At 51.6% G+C, this 20,802-nt stretch overlaps 3 protein-coding genes across 4 annotated transcripts; 1 reads left to right on the forward strand and 2 right to left on the reverse strand.

Annotated features, from left to right (window-relative positions):
- Positions 1-129: 129 nt before the first annotated feature.
- On the reverse strand, positions 130-5,099 carry fkbp1b (FKBP prolyl isomerase 1B). 2 transcript variants are annotated; one of them, XM_055506452.1, is made up of 4 exons: positions 4,847-5,099; positions 4,248-4,291; positions 1,098-1,210; positions 130-888 (listed from the first exon to the last, which is right to left on the reverse strand). In XM_055506452.1, the coding sequence occupies exons 1-4, from the start codon at positions 4,885-4,887 to the stop codon at positions 760-762; spliced, it is 327 nt and encodes a 108-aa protein (XP_055362427.1). In that variant the 5' UTR covers positions 4,888-5,099; the 3' UTR covers positions 130-759. The 2 variants fall into 2 exon arrangements, with proteins under 2 accessions (XP_055362427.1, XP_028997207.1); XM_029141374.3 differs by having other exon boundaries at positions 4,248-4,295; positions 4,851-5,091.
- Positions 5,100-5,347: 248 nt separating this feature from the next.
- wdcp (WD repeat and coiled coil containing) lies at positions 5,348-9,707 on the forward strand. Its single transcript, XM_029140359.2, has 4 exons — positions 5,348-5,483; positions 6,031-7,954; positions 8,134-8,254; positions 8,858-9,707. Exons 2-4 carry the CDS (start codon positions 6,053-6,055, stop codon positions 9,049-9,051), a joined length of 2,217 nt encoding a protein of 738 aa, XP_028996192.1. The 5' UTR covers positions 5,348-5,483; positions 6,031-6,052; the 3' UTR covers positions 9,052-9,707.
- Positions 9,708-9,726: 19 nt separating this feature from the next.
- On the reverse strand, positions 9,727-20,062 carry mfsd2b (MFSD2 lysolipid transporter B, sphingolipid). The gene is made up of 15 exons (XM_029140360.3): positions 19,907-20,062; positions 19,197-19,546; positions 16,894-17,019; positions 16,691-16,815; positions 15,082-15,205; positions 14,206-14,284; positions 13,942-14,123; positions 12,878-12,968; positions 12,674-12,795; positions 12,249-12,332; positions 12,093-12,176; positions 11,900-12,009; positions 11,012-11,155; positions 10,424-10,600; positions 9,727-10,079 (listed from the first exon to the last, which is right to left on the reverse strand). The coding sequence occupies exons 2-15, from the start codon at positions 19,527-19,529 to the stop codon at positions 10,031-10,033; spliced, it is 1,830 nt and encodes a 609-aa protein (XP_028996193.1). The 5' UTR covers positions 19,530-19,546; positions 19,907-20,062; the 3' UTR covers positions 9,727-10,030.
- Between the last annotated feature and the right edge of the window lie 740 nt (positions 20,063-20,802).

A 20,802-nucleotide genomic window follows, 5' to 3' on the forward strand; every position in this document is an offset into this window, starting at 1 on the left:
AGTAATTTAAAAATACAAAATAAAATCTTTTAAGCATTATCTAAACCATTACTCTACATATTAAATAATCTTAGTTAGAATGAACACTAAATACATTAAATCACACAAAAAATAATTCAAATTTCTCAGTATAGTACATGCCATTTTTATTTAAGAGTTGGTCGATAAACTGTCGTAGCTGTAGCAGAGATCTGTACAGTATTGGGTTGATTTCGACAGGATAGGGCACAGTCGCAGTAAATGGTTATGAGGGATATAAAACGTACTAAACATAGCAGCATCAATCAGAGCATCCAGCAGGACAGACCTTTCTCAAAGTGTCAATGCAGACAGTGGTATATAATGCCCAGTCAGTATACAGAGCGGTAGTGTTGTACCCTACCCTGTTGTTGAAACTGTAAGGCAGAAATGTAACACGGCTCTAGTAACTCTGGATTCAACAAAATGTACAACTCGAAATGAAAAGCGACAAACAAAGCATCTCTAACGCACGGAAACCAAAGAGTGGCGTGTGTGTGCTGCAGCGTCTCGCGTGATGTTGATGAACGGGATCCTTCAGTTGTTATTACGACAGCGATGGAGCGGCGCTAGATCAGTTCATATATCGAACCTGGAGATATCAAAGAGCGGGTGGAGGGCAGGGTGAGGGGGCAGCAGCCAGGTATGGTCTCCCTGTGGTAACAGGTTGTGGAGAATGCATCTTCATGAACCTTCTGCCTTTTTGTATATATGTGTATATATTTTTTAAAATCGCAGGCGTCACTCCATCTTGAGCAGTTCCACATCGAAAATGAGTGTTGCATTTGGGGGGATGACGCCGGGGTGGCCCGTCGCCCCGTAAGCCATGTCTGGCGTGCAGGTGATCTTAGCCCTCTGGCCGAGGCTCATCTGAAAACAAGGGGAGAACAACGAAGGTGTTGAATCTATAGAAGCAGCGTGCGCTCCAATCCCATCAATGGGATGTGAACAAAGTGGGCTTCATGTCCTGAGAGCAGCTGTGTGCTTTCATCTGTGCCAAGTTCTTATTTACAGTTTATTAATCAAAGACTAACAGAGTCTCTGTGGTCATAAATAGTCAGACAGCAGGCGCTTCCTACCTGTGGGATCCCTTCCTCCCAGCCCTTGATGACCTCTGAGCGCCCGATCTTGAACTTAAAGGGCTTGTTCCTGTCTCTGGAGGAGTCAAACTTTTTCCCGTTCTGCAACATTCCTGCCCGAGAAAGAGAAACGAGTCCATATTCATTTCAGTAATCTGACACAACGAAAGGAACAACGGACGGGATTTGTGCGCTCATAGGTGCTGAGGCTAAACCCCAGCGAGCGCCGGCCGGCCCGTTTCCTCGGCGGCTCGCGTTTGCGAATGCGGCCTTTTCAGACTAGAGGAGCTCTGAGTTCTTATCAGGTCCTTGGGTCCATTTCAATTGCCCGAATGAACAAAGGAGACGCGGATCAGGAAGCGCTGGCCTGGTTTGGAGATTATTTTTAAGTTAACTAGGCCATTTTTGTGCCTGTATGTAGACCGCAGGGAGAGACGGGGAACAAAGACGGAGCAGCGAGCAGCGAAACGACAACACCACGACTGTGAAACGCTGCACATCCAAACACAAGCTCCACTTTATTCGTAGGAGCAACGTGCCCTCTGTGACCTCCCATCTCCACTCTGATTACATTCTGAACGGGCCGTTGAGTTTACGCCGACATGAACTCATGAACTAGCGCGTTTAAAGGCTTTTTTTCCCCTCCTCGCTTCTCTGCAGTCCAACAAGTGCGTCTCCCTGGCATTTAGCTGACGCTGAGCCGTACTGTACTCCGTCTCCGCTTTCATTTTCTCTCCTAAAATTAGTAGCGCCATCACTTCCAAGAATCACGGCGGCCCCCGTCTCGTCGGGGCAGCCCGGTGCAGCCGCAGAGTCACCGGGTGCACGCGTCCGATCGGAGGCCCGGGGTCAGTTACCGGCGCCGGTGCCGTGCAGGTTCACAGGTGGGAGGAATCTTATAGGTAGTGAGTGCACTGATGTGTGGCTGCTGACGTGGGGGCCGGACTCTACGCCATTGTTATTCGTACGCTACCGCCCAAGCTCGTATCGCCGCTGTTTCGAACGCAGGGGCGGAACCGCTCCTTCCTGACGCGAGGCCTTTTGCACTTTTGCAGTGCTTTGACTAGATCTGCAACAAGACACAGGGGTGGGGTTATTTTTACTCAGCTTACTGTATCCTGTCTCAGACACCCCCCCCCCACACACACACGTCTAGGATGGATGCCAGCACAACTACCCCCTCGGCCCAAGTGCGGGTGAAACGTTATCTGTCTGACAGGCTGAAAAGAGCTTCTGTGTGTCACAGCATAAAGCACATGAACCTTAGAAATGAAGCACTAATCATAATAATTCACACTAATAATAGTAATTTGTTGGATCATAATTCATGAGCTGTTATTTCTCCCTCATATTAGTGTCGGGAGCCTGTCGGACACATTGTGATGCATTAATCCCATAATATAGATCTTATGGTAAATTACATTCTCACAAACGTCATTTCGATTTTTTTTTCATGATGCATCTCTTTTGGAAATCCAATCCCCACAACCTTTTCCAGCCCGTTCCCCCGGCAGACGCCGCAACTCCCCCATTAAAACCGTTTCTCACTTCCTCCTGATCTCGGTATTGAACACTTCCCATGCTATTCCACCACAACATACCCCCCCCCCCCCCCCCCCCCCCCCCACCCCCCACCCCCCGGGAGGCAAATTTAGCACCTCCTGACATACAAGCCACTCCATCTATTTCCGTGTTTCGCACCAAGGGCCGCCGGGTCTCAGCCTTAGCACGTTTCACACCGCGCGCCTGGAGCTCAAACATGGTAAGGAATGACGTCCGCATTTGGGCGTGACATCATCATCATCATCGCCGACCGCTGCCCCAACAGGCAGCAGTCGTCTTCACCGCACCTGAATCCTGTCTGACTCTGCAACCTGCCTCGTTATCGCTGACTTTTGTCTCGCCATGCAAAGAAAATAAACAAAAAAAACAAACAGATGGGAGCTCACAGAGGTCCCACAGCCTGCGGCGTGAGGTGCTGCTGATAGAGCGGCTGCTCCGTGGGCCGATGCCCAGTCAGGCGTGAACGGAGCCAGAATGTGTGTGTGGAGGAGAGGGAGCAGCCTTTCTAATTATTTTGTCCTGACGCAGCCGTTCACCAGACCGGTGGCTCCGCTAATTTGGGCAGGCCCTGCTCTTATCTCTGTGTGTGTGTGTGTGTGTGTGTGTGCATTTTTACAATCCCGGGGGTGAAAGTACGACTCAAACGCCGTCTGAAGGAGTTTCTGTGAGTTTCTTTACTCATTGTCGAACAAATCAATTAATGTCCTGACTCGATTTCAACACCTCACAACATCAATATCAGCATCTCCTTCCACTTGCTGCTAATTCATTTCCCCTCCTTACACAACAATATATATTTATATATGCCACCACTCAGCTTATGGGTGAAATTCACTGTCCATGGCTCCAGGCTTTCCAGCAACGTGCTATCATCGCCAATTATAGCAGAATTTGTCACTCCGGCAGCTGATCTCTGCAGGGATCAGGTCACAAGAGGTAATCTGATTACTCCTTCCACCGCCTTGAAAAGGCTCCCTCCAACATTTGTACGCCCGAGCGCACGCACTCGCTTTTATAAGCGCGTAATAACCCTGTGATATGCCGACAGACGGCTGACATGTGAACGTGGTTTGTTTACTTTCTGTCTGACCTAGTTGTCTGGACTGCCAACCCCAGGGTGCAGCATAACCCGAATTTATTTCCCAAGCGTCTTGCTGCCCGGCCTCGGAGTTGAGCAATCTGACAAGAGGAAAACACAAGGGAAACAAAGCGTGTGTGTGTGTGTGTGTGTGTGTACGTGCGGTGAGTCAGACATGTAACCGGCACCACGAGTAAAAGCAAAAGGGGTATGAACACTTTCAGACTGTGGTGACAGCTCCATCCTGTTACACACAGGTGCACACATGTCCTGCTGACTGTGTGCAGCGCAGGAGCTGGGATGGAAACCGAGCCAAGCAGTGGCCCTGATATGTCTGACACACACACACACACACACACACACACACACACACACACACACACACACACACACACACACACACACACACACACAGGGAGGGATACATTTCCTGTCTGGACAAGGAGACGGGACTGGAACACTTGTCTGCTTTCATGGACTCCGACAGGGCGGATGAATGAGTGTGTTACCTATGTAATGAACAACACACGTCTGGCCCTTCTTTGGAAACGTTCTTCCTGTTGGGAGAGAGGAAAAAATAAGTGTGATTGTGCGTTCGTGCACCCGCTGGCTCCCTGGCTTAAGCTCCTGGCCTCCTTAGCCCTGCAGAAATACATGCACACATGCGTCTGTTCATCTCAGCCTCGTAGTGAAACTCTAGCCCGGGTGGGAGCTTGTATTTCCAGGGTGAGGGCTTATCAAATGCCGCTGATTACGTTACTGTGAGCAAAAAGCCTTATGGCGCCTAATCACTTTAATAAATGCTCAATTTAAAACATTAAGCTTAAACCCATTGTGACATTAGGGAGGTTTCTAGGAAAATGTTGAATTATGACCCGATTATTAATATGATGTACTGGCTCTAATGATAAAGTCCATTTTACTCTATAGCACCAGACCTGGCGTTAAACGTGAGTTATATTTTGCTTTAGCAGAGATTTGAACGGGATCCTGGGGAACCACCGAGCTCCCAGCGCTCCCAACCTCCCCCCCATCAAAACACACACACACACACACACACACACACACACACACACACACACACACACACACAAGCGGATAAAGCAACTTGCCATCGCCGGGAGATATCGTCTCGACTTCCACGCCCATGGCTGCGTTGCTTCCGAGATCAGCTGAGGAACATAAAGCTCGAAACGGCCTCTTCGCCAGCGGCGTCCACGTCTTTTGCGGCTACTGGTCGGGCTCCGTCGGTGGACACCATGCATTCACCGACCCGCAGCTGCAGCCAAGGCTCCGCAAAGATATTCTCTGGCGTAGAGTGGCGCAGCGTCGAGATCTTCAACCACGCCACGCACGGCGTCTTCAGCCCCGTCATCTCCTTGCGACGTGTTGTAGTTTTACTAAGTTTAAAATTATCAAATATTTAAAGTTTAATTTAATTCGTAGTCAGCGTTCAATGTTGTTTTAACTTCACATTTTCTTATGCTCTCTTAATAAATATGACCTATGTTTTTATATCAACGTCGATGCGGCGACCTCGAGTGGGAACGCGAGGTAAAACAGCATTGCCTACGATCAACTACATGTCCCACAAAGCACCTGAGACCCAGTTAGTTTTGCTTCCGGGTCAAATAAACATGAACGTTCGAGACACATTTCAAGCCGGCAAAACGTGATTAAAGCCCAGGAAATAAACATTCTGTGTTTTACATGGCGTCTACATCTGACACCCGTTAAAGTTGAAGGTATGCGTAGAGTAAATTACTTGTGTTTAGATATAATCTATATTAATAATCGTTAGCTTTATATTAAGGAATGCGAGCAGCTAAGCTAACTTTACCCCAGTCAGTTATTTTAGCGTTTCTACCTATTTATCAAAAGCATAATTGAAACGTTCAGATTTTTTTGCTCCAGTTTATAAATTGTGAGTCACATTTACCTCGTTAACAAGCTCCTGTAATATCTTCAAAGTGATGCTGACAGTTTTACAAGATCTCAAAGGGTTAATGCTTTGATGAGACGCTCTTACTCAACACATAGTATGGTTAAAACCCTGGACCTGTGTTGTTAAGGTCGTGCGGGCGTAAGCAGCTATACGTGTTCGTCACCACTGCTGCAGCTCAGGCAGGGGGGATTAAGGCATGTACTTGGAGAAGGCACAAGACAGGCTTTTGCTATTCTTAATCTGCATAGGTAGCAGTAGCTGCTCCTGTGCAGACTCCATTCACGTCGACACTGGGCTCTGTGATCAATGCAGTATAACCCGAGTGCTTCTCCTCTTTCTCTTTGAAGAGTCTTCCTCACCCCTGTCAGGATGGATCTCGGCAAAGCAAAGCTGCTCAGGACGGGCCTGAACAACCTCCACCAAGCCATCCACCCCGTGCACGGCATAGCGTGGACCGACGGCAAGCAGGTCTGCCTGACATCGCTCTGCGTCGCCAGCGGCGAGGCGAAGTTCGGCGACACCAACGTCATCGGGCAGTTCGAGCACGTCTTCGGGCTTTTCTGGGGCCCGCTGTGCTGCCCGGACTCCCCCGCCCTGCTGGCGGTTCAGCACAAGAAGCACGTTACTGTGTGGCAACTGCAGCTCAGTGCGCTGGAGCAGAACAAGCTGCTGTGCACTCAGACCTGTGAGATGAGCGAGCCTTTCCCCCTGCTCGCCCAAGGCTGCGTGTGGCATCCCAAATTAGACATTCTGGCCGTGCTGACCAAGAGGGACACGTCTGTGCTGTTTTCTGTCAGAGTGGACAACAGGAGAGTTAAAGCCGACATCAAAGGTAGCGGACTTATTCACTGCGCATGCTGGACCAAGGACGGTACACGATTGGTGGTTGCTATAGGCAGTGCTCTTCACTCTTACATCTGGAACGACATCCAGAAGAGCCTGGTGGCATGCTCCTTTTGCCCTATCTTTGACGTGGGAGGCTACATCTGTGCCATCGAGGCCACGGGGGAGGCTCAAGTAGCTGTGGCCACCGAGCTGCCTCTGGATAAAATCTGTGGGTTGAACGCAGGCATAGTGTTTGACATGCCGGCAGAGACTGAGCCCCAGGGCCAAGGTTCACCTTTGGTCATGTCAGATGATGATAGCCAGTCGGACTCAAGAAGGAGATCATTTCAGTCCGAGAGGTCCTTCATCCCCGGTTCGGGCCCTCTGGATCTCACCCATCTGCTGGCAAGGCATCGCCGCTCTGACCCCAGCCCACTTATTCACCTTCGTCGCAGAGACACGCTGACAGGCTCCGGGCAGGACTCCTCACACCTCATCTTGGTGACCTATGAGCGCAAAGTCACCTCAACCCGCAAAGTCAGCATCCCCGGGATTTTGGTTCCCGACATTATTGCTTTTGATCCACGCGGCTGCACGGTTGCAGTGGCTTCCAACACCTGCAACATGGTGCTCGTGTACTGCATCACCGCCTCTGCAATGCCAAACATCCAGCAGATCTCTCTGCAGGCGAACGAGAGGCCTAAAGGCGTCTGCTTCCTGAATGACAAGATGGTTCTGCTGATGGTAGGAAGGCAGAAGGCCAACGATCCTGCTTTCCTCCCATCTTCCAATACCGATAAATATTTTCTTCGTCTGACAGCCAAAGAGTTGATGAACCCTGCTGAAACTCCTATCACACCACCCCCTGCGGCTCCCAACCACGAGTCCACTTCTAATTTCTGTGCAGGGATTAGGAGGCACTCGGAGCACCTCGCTAAGGATGACAGGGAGCGTCCAGGGATAAAGGACTTGGTCTTACCGGGGGGTGGAGTGCTCCGTTCACCAAGCAACAGGCGCAGGCTGGTGGAGGAAGTAAAGAGCAGCGAGCCCAGCTCCAACACCAGCTCACTGGACTCTGACCGAGCCCTCTCCAGTGCCTCCTCCATCACGGTGGAGAATTTTGACATGGACCACGTCAATCGCATGACCAGCCTGGCGCTGGCTGGCCACGCCAGCAGAGACTCCAGCCGGGCCGGCTCTCCCCGCATCGAGTCGTCCGACAGGCTCCACGCCGACCCGACGTCGCCTATGCCTGAAAAGGCGTCAGCGGCTGCTAAGGAGCGTGCCTTGGAGCAGCTCGTCCACAACATGGAGCGGCTTTTCACGCGCTTTGCTGACGTACAGCAGTGCCTGACAGAAATCAGAGATTATACCCGTAATGGCAGGAAGACCCTGACCGTCTACCCTAATGCCTGTGAGCCCCCCTATGTCAATGTCACATATCAGGTACAGTGGCATTCACAGACTTTGCTTGAATGTAAACGTCAGCTAGATGACACGAGAAAGATTTTTATGCTTTGATCAGTGTCACAAGTCACGTGAAACAAATCTAATCATGTTGCTTATACTTAGCCTTCATTTGTCTTGTTTAGTCAATTTCTGTTTCGCTTCTTTGCTCTGAACAGAAGCAGTTGTCAGAAAATGTGTTCATCGATGAGCGGAGGCCTGTGCTGCTGTGTGATGGGAAGCTGTGTCTGCGCGCCCTCCTAGAGCTTTTCAACCTCACTATTGTGGAGATGATGTATGGTACGTGAAGCTTGTTAAGGTCATCACATTCTTTAATTCATCTCAACACTATACTCTAACATTGTGCCCTGCAAGCCTTGGTGTAATCAGAATGGATTTCTCTTATAACTAAACAGATTGTGAGGGGTTACAATGAGTAACCATGTTGTGAGTTAATAGTGACCTAATGAATTACATAGCATCTTGGAAAAGTCTTCCTCTGTGCATATTATATGTAAGTTTGTTTGATAGGCTTTCCCACTGGGGCCACCTGAAAGTCATTAAAGGGATGAGTCTTCTGTCGTACTCTATCCACAAGTTGAATGGACTTTTAGAATTGCATATTTTCTTAGTAGAATTCTTTAAAATATGTTTTAGCATTGTTGTTTTGTTATGTGTGAGCTATTATTGGAAGTGATTAAAAGCCTATTATTAGATTACACGGTTTTAACACAAGCAGCTTAGTGCATTTAGCGTGCACAGCGTTCACTGTTGCAGCACAGGCAGCGACAGTGAGTTCTGACAAACTCTGTGAATTGTTTTTGCAGTTTATTCCTTTACCAGTGCCTCAGGGCCTCTTACCTGTGACGACCCATGCTGAGTTCCCTCGTGTTCTCCTTCCAGGTCCGCTGTGGATCGTACTTGTGGCAGACGAAGACGGCTTCGTGCCCCTGACGTTCAAGCCCAAAGAGGAGCTCACTGTGCGGAACGGGAAGCGTAAAGTTCCCCTGCGGGCTCCCGGCAGTCCAGAGGACTCCTGCCCCGCCAGTCCGGCCCCCAGCCAAAGCCCCCACACAGCCACGGAGGCCTCAACGTAGCCACACGTAGCACACGCATTCATATCTGGACTTCTGCAGTCAAAGTCATCAGTTTTCTTTAAATGTAATTAACTGCATAGATGAAAACAGTTTATTTACTCAGATTGCCACATTAATTATATATTTATATATATATATATACTGTATTTTTGTATGTCAAAACAGTAGTGACTTGAAATGGGCGGCCAATTCAAATATCACATTCACAGTTCGCTTTGAAAAGGAAGCATAGCTGAGGTTTTAAGCACCTACTCCTTCCTCCTCCTTTTGATGGTGTAATCCTTTTCTGCAACAGGACATAAACTCCAGTGACCGCTTTTAAGGTGTCTCTTTTGTTGTTTAAATTTATATTTTACTGAGTTATCCAGACAGGTTCAATCAAAAAATATTACTTACCACATTTGTAAGCACGTTTTCATTTTTGTGGCTTTAGTGTAGTACTGCATTTGGCCACAAGAGGGGGCGATGACCATTTGAAATGATGCTTTAGTATCTAGTTTATGGACCCCAGAGCCTATTTTCTTACATTCATTAGAGCCCTGCGGGGCTCCACCGGTGTCCTGCTAATGTGAAAGACCAAATAATGTGAAGAGAAAGTGTAAAAAATATTTTTAGTAGTCTTTTTTTAAAGAATAAATCTACATGTGTGCATTTAATAGCAACAATTCAGACACATTTCTTGTCAAGCTTCACATTTATTCCTTTCATTTCGCCAGCTCCTCTATAATCACATATCATAAATAAATAACGGTGTTGAAGAGTTAAACACAGCAAATAATAAACATTCATTTATATAAATTAGATAATCTTATATATATTTTTACAGTATATTCAAGATGACTATACAGTACATGTGAACATGAAACAAAACATGTTTAAACATTTGAGCTATTTATCAGTGTAATATACACTAATCTTCAAACTTCCAGCTTCACTGGAACACGTGGCTTTTAGAACTTCACTGCAGTCGACGTCCACGTCACACGTTACTCAGATCCTCCATCGTCCGGGAGCCAATGCTTTTTTTCCTGTGGCAGATGTCGACATCAGCACTGAGTTAGTAACTGAGTACAACTCAAGCAGTGACCGCATTTATTATGTTTGGGTTTTACTAACTTCACACTTTTTTACACAGCTCCAGTACAAAGTAATTCAGGATGAATTCAGGATGTTGGTAAACGTGTGGTAGCTACTGATTAATAGTACATTAAATATTAACAACATCACTGGTATAATGGCACAGCTGACCATGCTAATAACTAAAAAGCCTAATGACGGTGCTTTACAACTTAATTAATGAAACCACCAGCAGGGTGTGAAGAGGATCTACAGTAAGCGTTGTTTTCTCAAGCGTAAATCCATCATTCCTCACCGCAGCTCCTCCAGGCGGACTTTATTGCTGCGTCGCACGTCCTCGCTGATGGGATACAGCACGAGGATCATCAGCCCCGTGACGATGAAGGCCACCGGGGCGGCGCCGATCAGCAGCTTCAGCGTGTAGACCACCGGAGCGGGCTGCTTGCAGACGCGGGTGTTGTAGCCCGCGAACCTGCACACACACACACACACACACACACACACACACACACATATGCAGGGAGCCCGTTGAATCACAGGTTACAGTAAATCGACGTCCAGCCTGACGCTGCAACCCTGCTGATGAGCAAACTCAATACCTCTGGCACCATGAATTATACATTAGCGCCGGAGTTAATGCATTTTTGCAAGGTAGCACGACACGCTAAGAGGGAAAACAGGCAGCGTGTAAATCCAGTCAGGACAAAAAACAGCGGCTCTGTTGTCAATTTCCTGGTTTGTTGTGCTGGTTGCTGAGACGCTGTGGAACAACCGTAAGAGAAATGTTTACACCAGACTGGACTGATCCTGGTCCCGGATGCTGCAGGTCTGACCCGTACAGCAGCTACAGGGAGGTTTTCTGCTAATGCTCGTGCAGACTTACTGCAGGCAGAGGGTGGACACTCCCACAGAGATGCCTGAAGCGAACTTGGTGAAGAAGACGTAGAAGGAGTAGAAGATGGCTTCGTGACCTCTGGAGTAGGGGTTGGCCAGCCTGAAGTCGTCCACCACATCCGGCAGCATCGACCTGGATCACACACACAGACACATGAGTCCCGCTTTTTGTCCTAAGCCCTCAGCATCACTTCGGGACCAGATGCATCCTGTGCTGATGTGTGGCTCCCTCGCGCTCCGACTTTAATCATCTCACACAAGCAGCCGAGACGCCGGCAGCTGATGATGTGAGGCCTACGTGCAGCGCTCTGATAAACCTGCGGGCTAAAATTACAGAGCTAATAGCACGATTAGATGATGAGCAGCGGGCGGTACCGCCGCCCTCAGCCCACAGACAGGGTAAACAATCGACCCGGTCCAAAATAAACATGCCCCTATGGGCGGCCTCTAATTTGGGGTTTTCAGCGAGGGGATGAGATGAAGAGTCGTCTGACACAACTGGAAAACAGATGTGGAGGAGAAGACTTCCTCTGTATTAACCATGTGATGCTACAGGAGACTTATGGCAGACTTATTCTTAAATATGACATCACTTCCATGGGTGAACGGAAACAGCACCGATGCACCACTAAGAGCAGGATGTGGCTCTATTGTGGGTTCACTAATGTCATTTTGCATGAAGCCAAAGGAAACTGACATAATCATCAATTAAACATACATCAGGTCTATAGATACAAAATTCAAGGGACATGAGTTTTTATTTGAGGGATGTGTAATAAAGTGAGCTATAATGTATGCGTTTATTTCTATATACTGCGCTACAGGATAAAACTGGAGCCATCGATCTTGTACAGTAACAGACATCCGTTAATATTACCATGGCAACAGGAGCGAGGCAGCCACGCTGAGTCCAGAGGAGACGGCCACCACGTAGGCCACGGCCACGTTGGGGATGAACACCAGCATCAGGGTGAAGGGCATGATCCACTGGAGGGAGGGGCGGAGCAGAGGCGTCGTTCAGACCAGGCTCGTCCACAAGGAGGCACAAACGGTGGAAACCACACACTCACCGCGATGCCGCAAAACGCCGCCGTCTTCTTCCCAAACCGCTCCAGAAACCACTGCCAGAGTGGGATGCTGATCACCGCGGAGACCTGTGAACGGGCGTCATGAGTTCTCGGCGTGACGCTATGCTATGAGACAGGCGAGGCCGCTGCTGTACGCACCAGGATGGTCAGCACGATGTTCTGGAAGTGCTCCTTCAGGTCGGCCGCGTACGTGCAGAAGAGGACGAAGTTGCTCTGCACCAGCTGCGGAGGCCAGAGATCGAGGGTTCAGACATTGGGCTGAGCTCAGCGACAGCTGACGCCTCCTCCGAGGCGAGCGGGTGCAAATACGCTTGTGCACGAAAACCTTGTGAGGTCTGCGTTTATCGGAGCGGTCTAAACTTGAGGGAGAATGGGTCTGAGCGAGGGAGAATGTGCTCGCATCACTCTGGAGAGCCCTGAGACTGAACGCGCGCTCCGCCGCCCGGGCTTTTTCCCCAGTAAGTGCTCCTCGGCATTGATCAAATCGACATTGAGCGCCGGCAGAGCTCCAGGACCGGCTCCGTTTACCGGAACGGCCCGAGGGGTCATAAAGGCGCGCTCACCTGAATGGCGACGGTGATGAAGAGGAAGGCGGCGGTCAGGCTGTGGTACGGGCCGTGCCTCATCACCAGCAGGAAGCCCTGGTAGAAGGAGACCTGCTTGTCGGTCCTCGGGGCGTACGGATCTGGAACGAGCGCGGCACGGGAACATGACTCCGCGGCTTATTCAATAACGTACATTGATTTTTTATTTGTTTTCCGTCTCACCATCTCTCTCTTTGACCCCCAGGAACATCACCAGCGTGCAGATGAGGAAGATCCCTCCGATCACGCCTGCTGCTATCATGTAGACCTCCGTCTGCAACGGGCAGGAGCAAACCATGAGCATCTATTCCCAGCTTCTCCTCCAATCTTTAATTCATAAGCTCCTCAAATGCAGGGGCTTCATTTCCAAACGCTACACATCCTGGTGTCAGCTTTAATTAGAACCGCTGGATAAAGTCATTTTGTTCCTCTCTTTATTTACGGGACCTTCTCAGTTTGTTTGCCGGGCGCTTCCTCTGCGCAAACAGGCGGAAACCACATCTACATTTGCATCCAGAGCGTGGCCCCAAACATTCACATCGAGCCCCGACGGGAACCGCTCTGCCTTAAACAACTCCTGTTTGTTTGCTGTTTTTCCGTGCGGCCCGGCCCGGCCCGGTTATTATTTATGCACATCAAACGCTCCCTGTTTCCAGGGGGAGACTGAGTTTGCCCAGGCGGTGTGCCACCCTCACCAGCGACCGCCGAGGAATTTAGCAGGCGGCTGCGAAAAAGGCTCCGGGCGGTGAGTCGGGAGCGAGTTCACCCAAAATCCACGGGACAAGGACCCAAATAGCTGCGGTGCGTCTCCGCGGACTGATCCCAGTCCACCTTCAGGCTCAGCTACAGCCGCCTCCACATGTAAAGGCGCTACGTTCAACGCTTCAGATGTTCTGAGCGTGAACGGGCCTAATGACTTGCAGACTGTGGAGCCCTGAATGCAGCGGGGGCCACAGTGTGGAGGAGGAACCCCCCGTTTGTGGTCACGAGAGGGGGATCCAGGGTTCACATATCAAACAGCGGCGTCTCCTTCCAATCCCCTCGGTTTAGACGCGAGCCATTTTGGATGTCGGGACCTTGTGAGACAGTGAGTAAATATGGAATCAATTTGGAACAATCCTCCTTTTCATGCCCTGCGTTTTTTTTTTTTTGGCCTCGGGTATTTAGCGAGAATAAGCCACAGCCCTGCAGTGGAGAGAGGTCATTTCCAAGCGACTTCCAGCACACCTGGGCTTCGCGGCACTTACGGCGTGTGACAAGTAGTCCTGGGGATGCACGGGGCTCCTGACGATCTCGGCCCCGCTGCCGTTGCCAAGGTAACCGGCAGTCCCGTTGTGAGGCCGGCAGTGCTTCCGCGTGTGAGCGCTGGCCACGATCTGACCCTGGATGGCGGCGCCCACCAGCGTCCCCAGCACCTCCATCGTCATCCCTGCAAAGTTCACACACTTCAGAGCCGAACCTCCACCCGGGAGGAGCGCAAACGGCAGGAGGTCGTGGGAAAAGGTCCTTACGGTAGGCGGTGGCTGAGTCTCTCTCCTTCTGGTCCGTGCTCAGGAACATGGTGAGAGCGGAGTAAGGCACGTGGAAACACTGAGAAGGAGCAAACAGAGGCAGCAGCAGTATAATAATCGCAGCGATGCTCCAGCGGCTGATGAGCCGTTTGTACCATACAGTGACTACGTCTATATATAAATGTATGTTTCCATGTTGGGCCTCGGCTCTGTCTCTCCCAGAGAATAGGCCTGATTCACTTTGTAATTTAGACAAGGGCTCAGTCAGCGCTGTGGCCCAACGGGTCCCAGAACCGCCACAAAAATAAACACCCGCGACTTATTGCTCCTATACAACGTGTCATTTAAGGGGCCTATGGCGGAGTCATGCATTTATGGAACGGTCTATAAATGATGGAAGCGGGAGCCGATCGATGTGATTGAGAGCTGCGTCATCCGCCCGCACGAACGGCGCCCTGACCTCTGTTTACTGAGCGACACCGGCTGGCTTTCCCCCCAGCAGCCCACTGGACACAAACACGCGTCCGGAGACAATGAGGGGGAGGCTAAAAGTGGTAACCGCCACTCGGCCGGCCTTTCCTGGCAGCGCCGACCGTGTACTTATCGAGTAGCTAGGATGACAGGCCATTACAGGCGGCCACAGCGCGGTTTGCAAGACCTGTGGCACGGTGTACGGAGAGAGAGAGGGAGAGAGAGAGAGAGAGGGCGTAATGGCATAAAGTAACCAAAATAGCATATCTGCACTTCCCCTTCGAGGTGGGAACCACACCAGAAGCTGTCAGAGCAGCTATAAGTCGACTGGGAGCATCTCAGCTGTATGTTATGTCATTGTCTAAGTTATCGGAGGCTCTGTCTCAAACGAGCCCTCGTACTCACGGTGACGAGCGTCTGGTAGAGGCAGTAGAACCCGAGGTACCAGACGAACCTGCCGGTGGCGAAGGGCGGCACGAACCAGAGGTAGAAGTAGGAGACCACCAGGAAGGGCGTGCAGCCCACCATCCTGTAAAAAAAAAAAAAAAAAAAAAAAGATGGAGGTTTTTACACGCATCTGTCGCTTTCCCGCAACTTCAGTCCCAATTAAGCCTCTGCGGCGCGGCTCGGGGAACCGGGGGCGACGGCGCTGTCTTCAAACCAGGCCACGCCGAGGCTCAGCCGACTGCGCGGTGATTATGCTGTCGCGAGTGTGACAGGAATCTGTCCTGGGAGGGACGGGCCAGCGGGGAAACGCCACGACATCTCACACATCTCATCAGTGACAGGTCCCCCCACACACACACACACACACACACACACACACGCTACATCAATACGAAGCACGCAGTTCTGTGCTTTTCCCAGAACTTGGACGGAGCCGGATCCTGTGCAGCCTGCGGCCCGAGGATAATGCGTAAGTAAACGAGTGGAATGTATCATTTTGGTCAAAGGGAGCAGCTGCGTGCGTTCGAACCGGGAGAAAGGGGGCAAATTACAGCCGACCGGCGGCGAGACTCGTCTGCAGACGCCGATATACGGTCAGCGTGTTTGCGCTGCGGCCTGGAGAGCATCTACAGGTAGAGACAAACAAGGGAGCCGCGCTGACCTCTGACCTCTGGCCTTTAGAGAGAGAGAAAGCGGGAGAACGGGGGGGTCATTTCCAGCACGGTCCAGCCCTGTCACCTCGCCCTCCTCCTGATTGTTCAGCGGAACAAAGGCGGCCCGACAACGCTGGTGCTGCAGTATCGGCCCGTGGGAGCGCTGTGAATGGGACGCTCAGAATGTTCTGTGCAGGTGACAAAGGCCCGCGCTCCCGCCCAGGAGCTGTGATTGGGGCCGGGACTTGTTCATTTGTTAATTAAACGACGTGAACAGAAGAGACAGAGGGGATCTGGAAGTGAAGAGTGAGTGTGTATTCACTCTGTCGCCCACTCTCTCTTAAACCACGATACTGCTGCTAAAAGCCGGGTTCGTGTAATGTTGTCTCACTGACACACGAACCCCACGGTCACGTTCTCCTCCCGTAATGAGGCTCAATCACACAATGAGAAGCACGGCGACACCCCGCGGGATGTTTTGGTGGGTTTTGTCTGAGCGTGGACGACGGCCTGGAGGAGTAAACGCTTCCTGTTCCAAAGGCAGAGGGGACTTTCCAAAGAGGCCCGAAAAAAAAAAAAAAAAAGCGAAGGGCGCGTGTGTGTGTGTGTGTGTGTGTGTGTGTGTGTGTGTGTTGCACTCTCATCACGAACGCTGATGAACACATAAAAATGGCCGCATTGACCACCACCGCCTCCCGGGGGCCGATCACACGCAGCCGAGCGGTGCCTGGGTTCAATCCATAGCTCATTATGCAGCGGCAACTGGATGCCGCCTGGGTAATTATGAGAAGTGTCACGCGGGCGGGTTGAGAAGACAAACAGTGGACACGCACGCGTCCGATAATCGTCCGTGACAGTGTGCGTTTATACCAATCGGATGGGAGGAAGCGGCTCCGCTTCATGAATGCACTCACCAGGGCATGAGGCGGCCGATCCTCGTCCACCCGCTCTTGGTGATGAAAAATCCCACCAGGGGGTCCGTGATGGCCCCCCACGCTTTGCCCACGAACAGCACCATGGAGGCCTGGAAGGCGCTGATCTGCGGGCGGAGCGGCGACAGGTGAGTCCGCGCCGGCAGACACGACGCCGCTGCCCAGACGCTCCCCCCCCGCGTTACCTGGGCGATGTCCAGCAGGTAGATCTGCAGGAAGAACGCGGTGGCGCTGGCCGCCACCTCCTTGGGGGCGCCGCCGATGGCGAAGCACAGCTTGCTGCACAGCGACAGCTTCGGGCTCAGGTCCGTCTGCAGGAGGAGAGGGAGCAGGTTTCGGGAGGCTCGTAAACATGGGACACGCGACGCCGACGTGCTTTTAAAATTAGCCGAGGCCTCACATTTCGCAGCAACTCCTTTTGTTTTCTGTAAGTGAAATAAGGTGTGTCGCTTCCAATGATGAAAAACCCGTGACTCATGATGCGTGAATCCTAAATTCTGTATCCGTCTGTATGTGACACTGATTAATGAGTTAGGTCATGAATTCCACTCACACCTCCAGCACGTGCAGTGTCTCTCGAGCGCGACCATATAAGGTCAGGCCCGTGGCCTCGCCTCCCTAAAGAACAGGTTGGTCCAGCAGACAGGAAAGATGCCCGTGTGCTGTGACTGTGGACGACGGAGGAGAAGGCGACCCGCACCCCAGCCCTCCGAGGAACCCACCGGGTCGTCCGTCGCTCTTCTGCTAGAACCATCAGGAATGCGAATCTGTGTGTGTGTGTGTGTGTGTGTGTGTGTGCGGGAGGAGCGGGCTTTCATCTCCACACATGAATGAGAGACGAAACCGCGGTCTAGGGAGCGATATTCACCACAACCTTCGCCCGTTTCCCCGTTAGTGTAACCTTTGGTGTCACACACACAGACACACACACACACACACACACACACTCCGCATCCAGTGGCCCAGGCTCGGCCCACAGCTACTCCCCTCAAAGTATGAAAGAAGGAAACCACCAAAGCAGCCGCGGCCACGACAGACGCACTGTCATTATCCAACTCACGTTTTCTCTTCTCCCCCCTGTTTTTTCCTGCCCCATCAAAACACGGACGGGTTCGAGAACGACAATTACCAGGAGGGAGGCGTGTAATTATTCAATCGCAAGACAAGCGGGTCGGAGGTAAGTAAAGGCTCGGCGGCGGTTCTGACTTTCCAGCTCTTTCTTCCTCCACTCTCACTGCAATTACTTTAATTGGAGACAAAAATCAAAGTCTTCAGTGTCTGGAGATCGTTGCTTCACTGATGATGTGCAAAAAATACTCCCAGCGCTGCCTCCCAACCTAAACACTTCTCTGCTTCCATTTGCTTATCATCAAGGAAGACAAAACAGGATATCCTGCCTACTGCCTGCAACACACACACACACACACACACACACACAGGCTCAGGCTGAAACACATGGGCCACAACAGTAAATGGAGCATCTGCAAAGTCCCGACCGTTAACAAGGAGGGGACAAGGACACATCAGACTAATCTCTAAAGTTAATGAATCCTCCAACGGTGGAGGGGAAACAGTTTAACAGGCCCAAACTGCGCTGCAAGCAATTTAAATCAGGATTAAGAATAATTCTGATACAAAGGAAGGCGGAATCAAACCCTCCAGAGCCTGCTGAGCGACGTCTCCAAGTAAAATGTGCACAGTAAACGTTGAAATGCTCACGTTCAGCTGGTTAAACCGATCCATGAACCTGTTAAATGTTGAGTCAGGGAGGGATTCTCTTTGATTTACTGCATTCTGCAATACTCTAATATGGGTCAAAGTCATGATGCATCCATCTCAGGGCTTGGTCTCGTTGCCCCTTGCTCCGTTTCGTACAACAGGCCCACAAAGCTGGTGCAAATCAGACAGGGGTTCGGCGGCGATGAGACAGTTGCGGAACTGGTTGGGTGCCGAGCCGCGACCTGCGTAATGCGGTTCCACGGACGCTGTGAGCCAAAGGCGGCTGAGCAGAAAGACAGTGACTAACTGCTGTGGTATCGCATTACAACACTACCTGTGACACGCTGAGGGGGGAAAGGCTCCGTGTATAGGCTTTCGTCCGCCCGGCGCTCCGGTTCGGCCCGAGGGCCCCCGAGTGCACGTGAGCAGCGTCAACCCGAGCCCGCTGCTTTACATGCAGTTCTCAGAATGATCCCACTGAGCTAAATGACGTGAGCTGAACCGAAACAGGGCAGGAAAAGTCGACCCACGGCCCCAATTATCACTCCGTTGCTTTCTACGATGGGGGCGGTTACGACTGTTTCCATCACCAAAGTCCACTGATACCGCCGGGACCAGACAACAGAGGGCCATCACTGCAGGGGTCCCCTCATCAACTGCACAGAGACCGTCGGCCTCCAGGCGTTGAATCGGCTCAACAGACAAAAAACAGCAGCTGAACACATTCGCGGGGTTAGAAGAGACATGAAAGCGTGACAGGTGGTCTTACCTGCTGGGGGTCTTTGGGGAACAGCGGGTCGGTGGGCTTGATCAGCTGAGCCACGGAGCCCTGCGCGCGCTTCTCTCCCTTCGTCATGGCGGAGAGGCTGTGTGTGAGGCGACAGCCGTGCTTCTGGGTCTGCGCGTGCGAGTGAGCGCCGAAGTGAGTGTGACTGTGACTCCGGGTGTGAGCCAGAGCGCGCGGAGCCTGCCACTGGGCGGCGCGTGTCAGGGGCTGGAACTGGATGTGGCTCTGGCTGCGCGTGTGCGCGCGGTGCACGGCCCCGGGGGCCGCGCGCTCCTCCTGCTCCGCTGTGACAACGCGGCCGGTTGCCGCCGCCATTCACATGCTGTGGTGTCCTGGAACGCGGCCAGAAGGGAAGGGCAGAGTCACACGCACGCACGTACTGTAGCACCGCAGCGTGCACACGCGAGCGCAAAAGATTTGTTCTGAGCGGGACAGTGCACGAGCGGGAGGACGCGAGAAGACGTTTGACACGTGCACGCGCTGCACCTGGAGCCGTCTTCTCGCAGAACCCACTCAAAGTCACCTCTCAGCCCCGGGGAGCTGCGTCTCGCACGCGTGCGCGCCCTGATTATGACCGACCAACGCCAAACACTGGCGCAAAAGGCGCCGCGTCCCGTGTGGGAATGTGCTGTCCGCCGCCGCTGCAAGTGCGACCCCGGTGACAAACGACACGAAAACAACTGTTTCCTCACCCGGTTCGGATGGAAAAAGGGCCGGCGGTGTCCGCGGCGGAGCCCTTCCGCGAGTTAGTTGCGTCCGGTCCGCACGCGCAGGATGAGAGGGAGGCTGCGGAGGATGGAGACGGTCTGCGCGTCTCCGCTCGCGGCTGTGTCGGGGCTGCGAGAGCCCGAGCCGTGCGCTGCGCCCCCCGGCGGCCGACGCCTGAACTGCACGTACGTGATGCTGGCATGTGTGCGCGTCTGTGACGGGATTGTGGCAGGCGCTGTTTGGACATGTTTTCATTTTGAGCACAATGCAGCGAGGCTTAGTATAGAACAGCTGTTTTTAGTGGAGCAACAACGAAATGTTATGTTGTTATTATTATTATTATTATTATTATGTAATAAATATAGATGCATCCATTTTCTGACTTTGAGGACGCTTTCGACGCTCGGCGGCTGCTTTCTCATAAACTCGTGTGCCACATGAGGAATGTAAAAAATGCCGTTTGATTTATTTCACTAACGGAACATTACCCGCGAGGCTTCCTGGAGCGGAGAGGTGTGTAAAGTATACAAAGCAGCTAAGCGCTCAGGTATTTCAGATGGTTCGTGAGCTACATATTTCCCACACTGTCAATCATCATTATCATCATCGTCATCAGCTGGAACGACATTTGAAGTTGTCTTTTCTGTAACAACACACGGCCTCATGCATGTGTGTTGGTGTGGACTGTACTTAAAGGGTCAATCCGAGATCAAGCATTGTAGTTTGATGATGCCGAGGGACAGATTAAAAAGCAAATGGTCAAGTACAGCGGAATCAGTGCAATAAGAGGATGAACCCGTGGAGGCACATCTTTTAAGTGCAAACGCTCAGCCCGACTGACTGCTTAAAGGCTGAAAGGAAAGAGGAACAGAGGGAACCC

This window comes from Betta splendens, chromosome 24 (genome assembly GCF_900634795.4).
Source record: "Betta splendens chromosome 24, fBetSpl5.4, whole genome shotgun sequence".
Classification (NCBI taxonomy): domain Eukaryota; kingdom Metazoa; phylum Chordata; class Actinopteri; order Anabantiformes; family Osphronemidae; genus Betta; species Betta splendens.

Excerpts from the sequence above, each read along its gene's own strand:
- wdcp (XM_029140359.2), top strand. The coding sequence starts at position 6,053 with ATGGATCTCGGCAAAGCAAAGCTGCTCAGGACGGGCCTGAACAACCTC. Across the intron at positions 7,955-8,133 it reads ATGTCAATGTCACATATCAG|AAGCAGTTGTCAGAAAATGT; the intron begins GTACAGTGGCAT and ends TGCTCTGAACAG. Across the intron at positions 8,255-8,857 it reads TATTGTGGAGATGATGTATG|GTCCGCTGTGGATCGTACTT; the intron begins GTACGTGAAGCT and ends TTCTCCTTCCAG.
- fkbp1b (XM_055506452.1), bottom strand. The coding sequence starts at position 4,887 with ATGGGCGTGGAAGTCGAGACGATATCTCCCGGCGATGGCAA. Across the intron at positions 4,292-4,846 it reads ATATCTCCCGGCGATGGCAA|AACGTTTCCAAAGAAGGGCC; the intron begins GTTGCTTTATCC and ends CCCAACAGGAAG. Across the intron at positions 1,211-4,247 it reads GTGTGTTGTTCATTACATAG|GAATGTTGCAGAACGGGAAA; the intron begins GTAACACACTCA and ends TTTCTCGGGCAG.
- mfsd2b (XM_029140360.3), bottom strand. The coding sequence starts at position 19,529 with ATGGCGGCGGCAACCGGCCGCGTTGTCACAGCGGAGCAGGAGGAGCGC. Across the intron at positions 16,816-16,893 it reads ACCTGCTGGACATCGCCCAG|ATCAGCGCCTTCCAGGCCTC; the intron begins GTAACGCGGGGG and ends CTCCGCCCGCAG. Across the intron at positions 14,124-14,205 it reads AGACTCAGCCACCGCCTACC|GGATGACGATGGAGGTGCTG; the intron begins GTAAGGACCTTT and ends TGAACTTTGCAG.